The following is an 11,799-nucleotide window of genomic DNA, read 5'->3' as shown; positions in this document are numbered from 1 at the left end:
AGAGGAGCCCGAGAGAAGACCTTCTCCGCCTCTACCCCACCCTCTGCAACTCCCCTACCTCGAGCAAGCCTAGAATCCCGCTGCGCGAGGCATTCCACGCCCCCCGGTTGGCCAGGCGGCCAACCCCTGACTTCGCGCAGGGGGTGTGGAAACCTCGTGCTATCACGCTAGCTCCCGCTACTCCAACAAATCAGCCGCCCCCTGCTCCCAAGAGACGCAAGCCAGGGAAGCATACACGCACACCCACTTTTATTAGCCTTCCCTGGGATGGGGGTTTGTACCAATTCTAAAGTGCAATGTGTGTTTGTAAGTTTGTGCACAAGCCAGGGAGAGGCAAAGCGCCCCGTTTGTGTCCGAGTCTTAGTGAGTCCGCCGAGCCCTCGAGGAGCCCGCCCGTGGTTTGTGTAACCGCGTGTGTGTGTGTGCGAGCGCGCGCTCGCATCCGTGCCCGCGGCGCACGCGAGCCAGAGAGCAGGCCGTGGGCGCTGTCAGGCCCGGGGCGGGGGGGCTGGGGCAAGCGTGGGGCGGGGCCGGGGCTCGGCCCGCCCCGGGAGCCGGCCCCTCGGAGCCTCGGGCCCTGCAATGGGACGTGTTCTCCTTTAAGAGTTAAGAAACTTGAAACCTTGTTTGCGCAACAATCAGCGCCGCGGAGCCGCCAAAGTGTCTAGACTGGCATATGATGGGAGGCAGCCAATGACTCCGCGGCGCTCCTCCGGGGGCCCTCAGTGTGCGTTTGAGGAGAACAAAAAAGAGAGAGCCGAGCGGGGGAGCGAGCGAGGGAGACGAGCCGAGAGAAAGAGCCGCCGGGCGCTGCCTTGCCAGACCTCGCCGGGACCACGGGGCCGCCGGGAGGCACTTTTTGTGGAGGGGGAGGGGGGCGACCTCTGCAGCCGCAGCGTCCGGGGCGTCCGAGCGCAGCGTGGGGCGGGCTACGACCTCTGCCTCGGTGGATTGCATTTTTAATTAAGGATTCCCAGCAGCTCTTTGGGATTTTTACAGTTTCCACTCATGTGTTGACACCCGCGTTCTGGAGAAATTCGCTCCAAGTGCATCTAGCGCCTGGGACCTGAGACGGAGTTGGCTTTTCGTGCATGCAATTCCAGGGATTTTGGTTTTGTTTCGGGTTTCTTTTTCTTTCTTTCCTTTTTTCTTTTTTTCTTTCTGCAGGGAGTAAGAAGGAAGCCGAGGGTATCAACAAGCCTGCCTTTCGGATCCTGCAGGAAAAGCCCATGTAGTGAAGTGCTTGGGTTTTAAAGGCAGGGCTTCCCAGACACATTTGGGGGGTTCGGCGCGAGCGCTTTGTGCTCATGGACCAGCCGCGTTAACTTTTGAAGGCTCTCCGGCCCATGCGGGGTCTTGCTGGCGGCGCGCAGTCTGCAGTCCCTCTAAAGCGCCGGGGCTGGAGTTGCTGAGCTGCCCGGGCGCCGGGGTCCATGTAGTCGCGGGCCGAGCGCGGACTGCGGCTCGGCGTGCGCGCGTTCCCCGCCGTCCTGCCCTGGCGAGCTCCCTCATGTTGCAGCCCTGCGGCGCCCCTTCGACGACAGGCTGTGCGCGGTCTGCACGGCGCCCGGCGGCAGAGCTTCATGTGGGGCTGCGGCCCGCGCAGCCGGCGCCTCGCTGAGGAAACGGACCCCCGGTAACCGGAGACCGCCTCCCCCCCACCCCCGGCGCCAAAGGATATCGTATGTTCAGGTCCAAACGCTCGGGGCTGGTGCGGCGACTTTGGCGAAGTCGTGTGGTCCCCGACCGGGAGGAAGGCAGCGGCGGCGGCGGCGACGAGGATGGGAGCGTGGGCAGCCGAGCTGAGCCGGCCCCGCGGGCACGAGAAGGCGGAGGCTGCGGCCGCCCCGAAGTCCGCCGGTAGCCCTGAGGCGGCCCCGGGACGCGGTGGGACAGCGAGGCGCCCAGGGCGCTGGGAGGCGCCGGCGCGCAGGGGGCCCCCCGAGGCCCATGTTGGAGCCGGGGGCCGGCTCTGGGGGCTCCCCGCTGGACGTGGCGGAGCCGGGAGGCCGGGGCTGGCTGCCCGAAAGTGATTGCGAGACGGTGACCTGCTGTCTTTTCTCGGAGCGGGACGCCGCCGGCGCGCCCCGGGACGCCGGCGACCCCCTGGCCGGGGCGGCCCTGGAGCCGACGGGCGGCGGGCGGAGTCGTGAAGCCCGCTCGCGGCTGCTGCTGCTCGAGCAGGAGCTCAAGACGGTCACGTACTCGCTGCTGAAGCGGCTCAAGGAGCGCTCGCTGGACACGCTGCTGGAGGCGGTGGAGTCCCGCGGCGGCGTGCCGGGCGGCTGCGTGCTGGTGCCGCGCGCCGACCTCCGCCTGGGCGGCCAGCCCGCGCCGCCGCAGCTGCTGCTCGGCCGCCTCTTCCGCTGGCCCGACCTGCAGCACGCCGTGGAGCTCAAGCCCCTGTGCGGCTGCCACAGCTTCGCCGCCGCCGCCGACGGCCCCACCGTGTGCTGCAACCCCTACCACTTCAGCCGGCTCTGCGGGCCAGGTGAGCGCGCTGCGCCCGGCGGGCCCTCGGGTTTCCCTTCCCGCCCCCTTCCGCGGCCTCCTGTCTCTCCTTGACACCTCTGGCGGGCGGGCGGGCGGGCGGAGCTGCGGGTGCTCCCCCGGGTGCCCCTGGAGCGTGGGAGCTCCCAGTGGAGGCGCCTCACGCTGGCAGGAAAGCCGGGGTGGGGATGTGGGCGCACACGGCAACTTCGTCTTAAGGCTCCGGCAAACTCAGAAGGGTGCGTGTTGGAGTTTTCTCTTCACCTTCAGGGACCTGAGGCAGGCTCCGGCTTTCCAGACGGTGGAAGAGGAGCGCAGGTCTAGAAGAGGCCAAAGACTTGAGCGCCCCCCTCCTCCAAGCCTATTTACCCCCAGTCCGTGCCCGGGCCTGTAGCATTTGTGTGTGTATGCCTATACCTACGGTATATTATGCTTTGTCGTATCCAGGTAGATATATGTCGTGAAATTGGGTGTAGGCAATTCATGGCCAGAGTCCAAAGTGTTTGTAAACTGTCCTGCTTGTTCCTGTCTATACTTAGGAGCAAAGCTTTTGCGGGGTAACCCTTCTCAAGAGTGGAGACCACTCTCTTGCTCTCTTGCCTGTTGATTGTTGCCAGCATCCCTTGGGTGTCCAATGCCAGGACTTTCTGTCATCATGATTCTCAATCCTGTGCCCAGCTTTTCTAGAGAGCTGAGGGTCCTGGAAGTGTCTAGGTAGGGAAGGAAGCTGGATATTTTAGTACTTTTGAGAACTGCCCCCCTTCTTTGTCCTCTTCTTGGGATTTTTCTGCACACACCATCTACCCAGTCCTGCTTACCTGAGCAGGCCCTGGGTGCTGTAGCAGAGGTGAGGACAGAAGGAGACTCCAGGCAGGCCGGAAGCTTGCATCCTCACACACCCCCCCCCAGCGCCCCCTTCCCTTGCACTGCAGGGATCACACATTTTTAGCCTGTAGCATCTTCTGGGTGTATGCATCTTAAGTGGCACTGGGGGTTCTGCAGGGATGGGACTCTCTGAGGGTTATAGACTGTTGGGCCTGGGCAGGCTCTGAGTTCCTGTGGCCTGGCTCCTCTGGAGAGAGGCAGCACCCAGCCTGGGGGCATTTAAGAGGGTCAGATCACACAGGTCTCCTGACTCCCAGCGTGGAAGGGGAGGGTGGGGCTAGAAGCATGGATTGGTCCCAGGTGTCTTGTTGGTGTCTGGGGTGGTGGCTGGAGGGAAGGACGGTGCCTCACTGGTGGTTCCTGAAGAGAGAGCACTGATGGGGGCTGGGGTGGGGAGGGCAGCATTGATCTGGCTGCCCTGCGCCCCGCATGGTCAACTCCAGGCCTGATTCTCAGGGGCTTTGGGCAGTCGCTGGCCTGTGGCCCTCTGCGGGCTTTCTGTGCTCCTTGTTCTTCTTCTGACAGCTTTCCCTGGAAGTGGCTTTCTCTCCTCTTCCACCCTGGCTCCTCCCTGCCTCTGAGGAGGAGGGCCCTGTTTGTGGTTGCCCTGTCCTGGTCCCGTTTTCAGGGGGAGAGAATTGGTGGGGGCCCCTCTGCTCTTCTAGAAGGCCCCACTGGGCATTTCCTCTCTCACCACATCAGTCTGCTAGCGAGTATTTGTTGAGCACTTACTCTGTGCCAGGCAGCATGCTGGGTGCTGTAGTGGGGAGAGTGGAGATATGAGTAGGATCCATGCCCTCAAGAAACAGAATCTTCGGGTTGTGGGGGGGGGGAGAGTTGGGACAGAGATGGGGGAAGCAGGGCCAGGCCAGAGGGTCTGAACTCTCAGACCACTGTGGGGTGTGCATGTAACAGGAGCACCTCTAGGAGCCTCACAGCTCTAACCTGGAGCGGGGCCTTGGAGGATGGATGGGTAAGGGGAGGTGGGTGTCGAGGGGGAGGAGGAGAGGGCCCGCTGGGAGTCAGGGTACCAGGCAGGCTCAGGTGTGAGGGTGGGAAGGGGTGGGGTAAAGAAAACTGGAGACAGGCAGGACCCACCCTGCCCGTACTCCTTGGATAAGTCAGCTTGGGTATTGGTTTGAGTTTGGTGGCCTTGAGCAGTTTTAAGTTGATGGGCAAACTGCAGTGGAATGGTTCTGACCCATAGACCTGGTCCTAGGCTCTGCCCGGCCGGTATCGACAACTTGACCTTCGAGGAGTAACCTCTCCTCTTAGTCTTTCTGTGGGTCGGTGCGGGCGGCTCTAGAAACGTTCTCCACCTCAAAATTCCAGACTAAGCATTGGCACGTGACTCCTCTCCTCCTCCCAGAAGGAGGCGCTGTTGCAGGGACTGTGCCTGTTCTCCTGCTACTTCGTTTGCCGAAGCCCCGCCCCCCACACCGCGTTCAAGCCACCCCGGGGGCCGTTGGGAGGACTGGTGGTCTGGGAAGAGTTTCCGGTAGGCACCAGGCTGACCCTCTTGCTCCATCCCATGCCTGATGGCTTGGGCCGCCAGGACTGAGGACTGGGGGAGCCCTTTGCTGTCCACCCCACCGCCGCCTCCTGGCCGCCAGCCTGGCTCCCGGAGCTGGGCGGTGCATAGCTGGAGCTCAGCCGTGCGCGTCCTGATAAGGAGACTGCTCCTTCCCGGGCTCTGGGGGAGAGGGCTGGGGCACTGGGGCAGGTACACCCATAGAGAGTACGCTGGAACACCCAGCGGGCCAACTGAGGGACACCCACCGGCCCCCCAGTGCCCCCCAGGCCCCCACCGGGATCCCTAGTGAGACGGCCCCTTTCTGGGCAGTGCGGCCCCCTGCTGCTCAGGGCAAACCCTGCTTCATCTTTCAACTTGCTTTGGGACATTGGGGCCAATTCCCCTCTTTGGGCCTCTTTTCTCATCTGTAAAGCGAGAGAGTGGTGAACAGAGTCTCTGAGGGTCTGCTGGGAGGATTCCAGGTGACACAGCCCTGCCCTCTCCCCCATGCTTGTCTCAGAAAGTGGGGTCCTGTGTGCCCAGCTCTGCCCTGGGCTTCCCGCTCCCGTGGGAGTCAGGCCCTAGCTTTCCCTCCCTCTGGTGTATCTTTCTGTCCCTGGAAAAGCCAGTTCGCTGAGCTTGGTGCCTATGTGGACGGAAATGTGGAGAAATACTTTAATCACAGTTCTAACCTGTGTTTATAGAGCTCCTTTCTCCCGAAAGTATCCATTAACTTTGGAATAAATCTCCTGCTCTTTGCTTCACCACTTTTTTTTTTCTGTAATTATATTCAGTAAATTACTATTATCCAAATTGCGCCAGGGAAAGAGAGACGGAGCGAGAGAGAACTTCTAAACGACTGGAGGAGGCCGCCTAGGAAAACACAGGGTTCCCAGGCCAGGACTATAGGAATTAGAATGGGCTAGAAAGTTTTCCTTTTATTTGGCCTGGCATTATCCCTTTGAAATGAGATCAATTTCAAGTTGGGCTTCCAAGCCCCCGCCCCGCCCCTCTGGCGGCCCCTCTGGCGGCCCCTCGGCCCTGCCCGCCCTGCTCCTCCGAGCTCCTCCTTGGAGGTGAGGAAGGGGTGATAATGTGCAGTGTGCCTCTTGCTGGCGCCAGCCTGCCGCGCTGTTTATCTGGCTGCCGGGGGAATCTGGGCAATTAGGCTCTGCCGGCCTTAAAGCACCAGGAGCTTCTCTTCTGTGTTTCCCACCCTGGGCCTTGGGGTTGAGCCTTCAGGTCCTGGGGCTGGAGGGGAAAGGCACCCAGGAGGGCACCCCTTGGGAGGGTGAAAGCTGGGAGGCCCAGGGAGGCGCGTGGACCTTTCCTAAGCAAGATGCTAGGCTGCACAGATCGGGGTGGAAGGTAATGTCTTCAACTGAAAGGTTACCAGGCAGTGGGAGAGGCTGTGAACTCTTCTGGCTTTAGAATTAGGGTCTAGATCCCGAAAGGCTAAGTACCCCCTGGGGGCTAACCAGAGCCTGAGCTGCATTGGGCTGAGCGCTAGCCTTCTGGTACACTCGGCCCCTGGCTGACTGCTCTCACTTCTGAAGGAAGTTGGAGGAGATTCCTGAAGTTGATGCCTGAGGCTGGCTGTCTGGGGGGGCTGGAGTTTCTGATCTCTCTCTCTCCCTCCCTCCCTCCCTCCCTCCCTCCCTCCTGCCTATGATCATTTCTTTCTGAGAGGCCTGCAGGGCTCTAAGAGTTCTCCCCTTAAAGTTTAGAGAACGTAAGTTATTATTTAGAAATCAACACAACTTTTCTAAGTACTAAGATAGCTTCTAAGACGGGAGTGTGGACAGAGGGCCTGGAGGCAGCCTACACTTTCTCTTCTGACCTTTTGTCCCACCTGAGTTCATGTCCTGGGGCTCCATCCTCCCAGATCTGTGGAGGGAGGGTGGATGTGTTGGAGTGAGGCCGAGGTGCCAGTTAAAGGTTCCTCAGTGTTGTTCATAGCAGCGTTATTCCTGAGAGCCAAAAGGTGGAAACAGTCCGAATGTCCATTAGCTGACAGATGGATAAACAAAATGTGTGATATAGTCACCCAGTGGAATATCATTCAGCCATAAACAAGAATGAAGTACGATAGAAGTGACAGCATGGAAGAGCCTGGAAACCAGTATGCTAAGTGAAAGAAGCCAGACACAAAAGGCCTTCTGTTGTAGGAATCCATTTGTGTGAAACATCCAGAATAGGCAAACCCACGAGGATCGTCAGTAGATTTGTGGTTGCCTGAGGTTTGGGAGTTGGGGGAATAGGGACTGACTGTGAATGGGGCAGGGTTCCTTTTGGGGTGATGAAAATGTTCTGTAATTAGTTGGTGGTATTGGTCTCACAACTCTGAATGTACTAAGAACCACTGAATTGTATATTTTAAAAGAGTAGGTCTTAGGGTATGTGAATGATAACTGTTGTTTTTTTTAAAAAGTAACTTGCTGTTGGTCCTGAACTGGCCTCCCCCTTTGTTCGGCTGAAGAAGGATAACATCTCCTGCCTCCCTGTGTGGTCTTGGGTGGGCCCTTTACCTGCCTCCACCCCACTTGCCCCATCAGTTAAAATAAGAAATTGAGTTGGGGGGGATCTCTGACATTCTAAATCCCCGTGTCTTGGGGTGCAGTCTCTTTTTTACTTGCCTAGGATGCTTCCAATCTCTGTGCAGGTCGTTTTGCTGGAACGAAGTGGGGTGTGGGTGCTGGTAAAGTTCCTCCTGAAAGCTTTGCGGTTCCTCACTGGCTGGTGTGTCTGATGTCCCAAGTCTGTAGATTTGCTTTCTGTCTCACTCATGCGTTAGAGCCCCCAGCCCAGGTGTGGGCATGGGTGGTGGGTGTCACTCAAGGCCCAGACGGCTCCTGTGAGGGGGATCTTCATGAGCTTCCCGCCCCCCCCCATTACAGGTCCCAGGTAAGCAGCCCCAGGCAGAGATGCTGGGGTTGATTACAGTGGCTTGACTCCAGCTTCCACAGCCCATAGCTGCCAGGTTTCACTTTGGGGGACAGATCTGGGGGCAGATGTCCAGAGCTCCCTACTATGTATGGACTGGGCCTCAGCCAATTAGATGTTTGCAAGAGGAACCCGGACACAGGAGTTGCAGACCTTCTGATAAGTTAGTGGAGTAGTGGAAAGGACATGAGGCTGGGGGTCAGGATACCTGGCCTCTGGTTCTGCCTCTACACCAGCTCCCTGCCTGGCCCTCAAGGAGTCACTTCTACTCTTCAGGCCTCAGTCTTCTCCTCTGTACAGTGGGAGCACTGGCTTCAATTCTCTTTCCCTGTGGAGCGCTAGCCCTACCTGTATTTTGCCTCTTGTCCTGACAGTCTGGTCTCTAGCCCCTCCAAGACTGGTGGAGGCAAATAGCCCCCCTCCTTGAGTCTTGTTTGAGGTCTCCTTTGGGTCACCCTTTTGGCCCCATAGGTCCTCTTTCTCCACACTTTCGTCCACCGATGCCCCCAACTTTACCATTATCCTTGTCACCATTGTCTTTGTCCACATCTGTTTACTGAACACTTTTCTGTGCATATGATGTACCAGACCCAGCTGGGATGAAGGGGTAGAAGATAGGGTGCCTCTTGACTGCCTGTCTCATTGGGTTGTAGAGCAGAGTCAGGCCTGGGCTCAAATCCCAGCTCCACCATGATTGGCTGGGGAACAGTGGGCAGGTCAGTCTTCTCATCTGTGAAATGGGAATGATAATGGTCATCTTATTAATTTTTAAGAAAGGAGGAAATGAAAATAGGCACCCAATGAGCATGATTAACCACTGTGTACCTAAGGTCCAAAAGAATAAAATACAATGAATGAAATTGAAAGGTCCCAGCACAGAGAGAGACACAGGGTACACATTCAGCAAATGTTTGCTTCGCCCCCAGTGGCTAATCCATGATTCATTTTCCTTCTCCCTATAACTCCAGTCCACAAAAGACTCCCTGTTTCTAGACTGCAGCGCCTTCACTTTGTTGAAGTCATTTCTAGCTGGAAAAGCCGGGGTGGGGAAGAGGTGAAGCCGCCTGCTCCTGCGACTAATTGTGCCTTATTATAATCGTGAAAAACACTTATTACCCCTTGTGTCATTCCTGATACCTGCCTAATAATAGTTATTACCACTTTACTACCACTGAGAGTTTGTTTTAGTTTGCGATTTGATGGCCTTTCGTTTCTTTTAAGGAAATGAAGGGTCATTTCATTCGTGCAAATTGTTACTTAGTTAAGCAAATTGTTACTTCCCAGAAAGCAAGAGGCCTGAGGAATTCTTCTGAAGACAAAGTATATGTTTTTAAGGACAAGTATTTTAGGCAAATGAAAGGAAACCCAAAGAAAAATACCATAGACAATAAAGAATCGCAGAGGGTCTGATCTGGAAGGCCACGGAGATTGTGTGTACCGCCCCTTCTCTTTACAGAGGGGGAGACTGAGGCCAAGAGCTGGCAGTGACTGGTTTAAGGTCTCCCATCGGGGGAGCTGGATTTGGCTTCCTGGGTTCCAACCAGTCATGTCCTCCTCCTTGCCCTGAAGGTCATTTGCTCTAATGTAGTTTGTTTGAAAGGGAGCTCCTGTGTCTGTGTGGGCCTCTGCAGTCAGTCAGTTCTGACTAGAGTTGCCAAACTTAGCAAAGAAAATTACAGAATGCCCTGTTAAGTTTGAATTTCAGGTAAACAACACATAATATTTTAGTATAAGTATGTCCCAGATATTGCAAGGGACATACTTATGCTAAAAGTTTATGCCATGTATATCCAAAATTCAACTTTAACCAAGCATCCTGTATTTTAACAGGCCACCTTAGCTTTGACTTTCCCTGTACCCCTGTTTCTCTCATTATAATAATAATAGTTACTGTTTGTGGAGGTAGTTTTCTTCAATACCAAGAGCTGTACTGAGCATTTTACATACATTATTTCCTTTTGCCCTCCTGGCAAACCTGGGAGGTCGCTATGATTATTGTCTCCATTTTAGAGCTGAGGAAACAGGCTCAGAGAGGTGAGGTAACTTGCCTGAGGTCACACAGCCAAAGGTGACAGAGCAGGGATTGAGCCCAGGTCTGTACCCCAAGTTTGTGGCTTTCCCTGTTGGCCAGTGCTGTTCCAGGGGACTGGGGCAGCAGAGGTGCTGGGTTCCTGGGAGCTGGGTTTATTATTTGAGGAAACCAATAATCAAAAGCATGTAGAACCCCCATGTGTGAACTCTCCCATCCCAGCAGTGACATGTTGTCTCCTGTCTTCCAGAATCACCACCACCCCCCTACTCTCGGCTGTCTCCTCGCGACGAGTACAAGCCACTGGGTAAGTGTGTCCTCCTTCTGACCTTTGGGGAGGTGCCTCCTTCCCAGGCTCCCACAGGGCCCTGCCTCAGTGCTGAAGGGCCAGAGAAGGAGGGGAGGGAGGGATCACCAGCCTGGTTGCCTTTGAAATGGGATGGGTGAAGTTTTACAAACACAACCCCAGTTGGGCCAGAGCCGACCCAGCCTTTGCAGTGCCTTTGCAGCGAGCTATTTACGTCTTGAAATTCCTCGCTCATCATTAACCTCTCTGTGACCTTTAACCATGGGCCTGTGGGAGACGAATGGGTTTCAGCTTCAACATCTTGTTGATGCTGGTGGGTTGATGTTTCTGTTTCTTTTCCTCTCCTTCCCTCCCAGCCTTACGTGGTTCTCCTTTGGTGTGTGTTAATTAGCACTGTGACAGGTAGGCTGAGCACGATCACTGTTGAGATGAGCTGTATGTTCCCCCCCCCCCGCTTTTAAGCCGAGAAGTTCACCTGGGCAGAAACAACAGCTGGAACGTTTAGAAAGCAAGTGTCTTGGTACACCAAGCCCCTGGCATGGAGGGTACCCCTCAGTGGTAGTGTCATTGTTGGCAGGGCCCATTCAGAGGTAGAACGTGTTTTCTGTAAAGCCTTGGGGCTGAATGAGCAGCCCGTACGCTGGGATAGATGCATGTGGTTTTAAAAGTAGAAACGGCTCATTTCCTGGCCCTCCTGGTTCCTCCAGTGGAGAATCCCAGTGGTGGGGTGAGTATGGCCTGAATAGTACCGGGAGAGTGACTTTGTGACCATGGGACTACTGTGGGTAGCTGCCGTGGGACTCGAGCTTTAAATGTCAGATGGCGTGGCACTGATGCTGACACATTCCACCAGTGACCACAAAAAGTGGGTTTTGTTTTGTTTTTGGTAAAGGCCTCTTCCCGGTAGCGTGTGTCAGCATCATCTGGGAGGTCACTTCTAAGTGTCATAAACTCTGAGGCATCCAGTCCAGTTTTCCTTTCAGGCCGCCCTGTGGAGACAGGAGTGTCCACCGGGTCCCTTCAGGAGTTTGTCCTTCTCAGTCTAGGAGGACAGAGGCTGTCCCATGACGGTGTATGAGTCAGTGGCTTAACGATGGCAACTTCCTCATTGTTTTTCTTGAAGTATGGTCACACCGTGGATGGAGGAGCTTCATTTAGTTCTCTGGGGAACTGGAGCGATCATCTGGTGGGACCCTGTCACTTTGTAGACAAGGAATCAGGCCGAAGGTCAGGGAGAACCGCCCAGCTGATGAGCAGTGGGGCTGAGGCGGAAACCCAGAGCAGCCCCTGTTCAGCTCAGCGGTTCCCCATCCTTCCCTTCCAGGCCCGTCTCAGCATTTTTCTTTTTTTTTTTTTCTTTTTTGCGGTACGCGGGCCTCTCACTGTTGTGGCCTCTCCCGTTGCGGAGCACAGGCTCCAGACGCGCAGGCTCAGCGGCCATGGCTCACGGGCCCAGCCGCTCCGCGGCATGCGGGATCTTCCTGGACCGGGCCACGAATCCGTGTCTCCTGCATCGGCAGGCGGACTCTCAACCACTGCGCCACCAGGGAAGCGCAGCATTTTTTAAGTTAACATAATTGCACTAGTCGCTTAGAAGATCCCTCATTCTAGTAGAGGAAAAGGAAAACCCTC

The 11,799-nt window shown here is 56.2% G+C and overlaps 1 protein-coding gene across 1 annotated transcript in view; it reads left to right on the top strand.

Annotated features, from left to right (window-relative positions):
• The first annotated feature begins 399 nt into the window (after positions 1 to 399).
• SMAD6 (SMAD family member 6) overlaps positions 400 to 11,799 on the top strand; it is a 75,243-nt gene continuing 63,843 nt past the window's right edge. The window contains 3 exon segments of the mRNA XM_032622792.1: positions 400 to 1,853; positions 1,856 to 2,491; positions 10,111 to 10,167. Of these exon segments, the coding sequence (XP_032478683.1) occupies positions 1,685 to 1,853; positions 1,856 to 2,491; positions 10,111 to 10,167 (862 nt within the window). The 5' untranslated portion in view covers positions 400 to 1,684.

This window comes from Phocoena sinus, chromosome 2 (assembly GCF_008692025.1).
Source record: "Phocoena sinus isolate mPhoSin1 chromosome 2, mPhoSin1.pri, whole genome shotgun sequence".
Classification (NCBI taxonomy): domain Eukaryota; kingdom Metazoa; phylum Chordata; class Mammalia; order Artiodactyla; family Phocoenidae; genus Phocoena; species Phocoena sinus.
The sequence above is the reverse complement of the archived record's forward strand: the minus strand, read 5'-3'. Positions and strand labels throughout refer to the sequence as shown.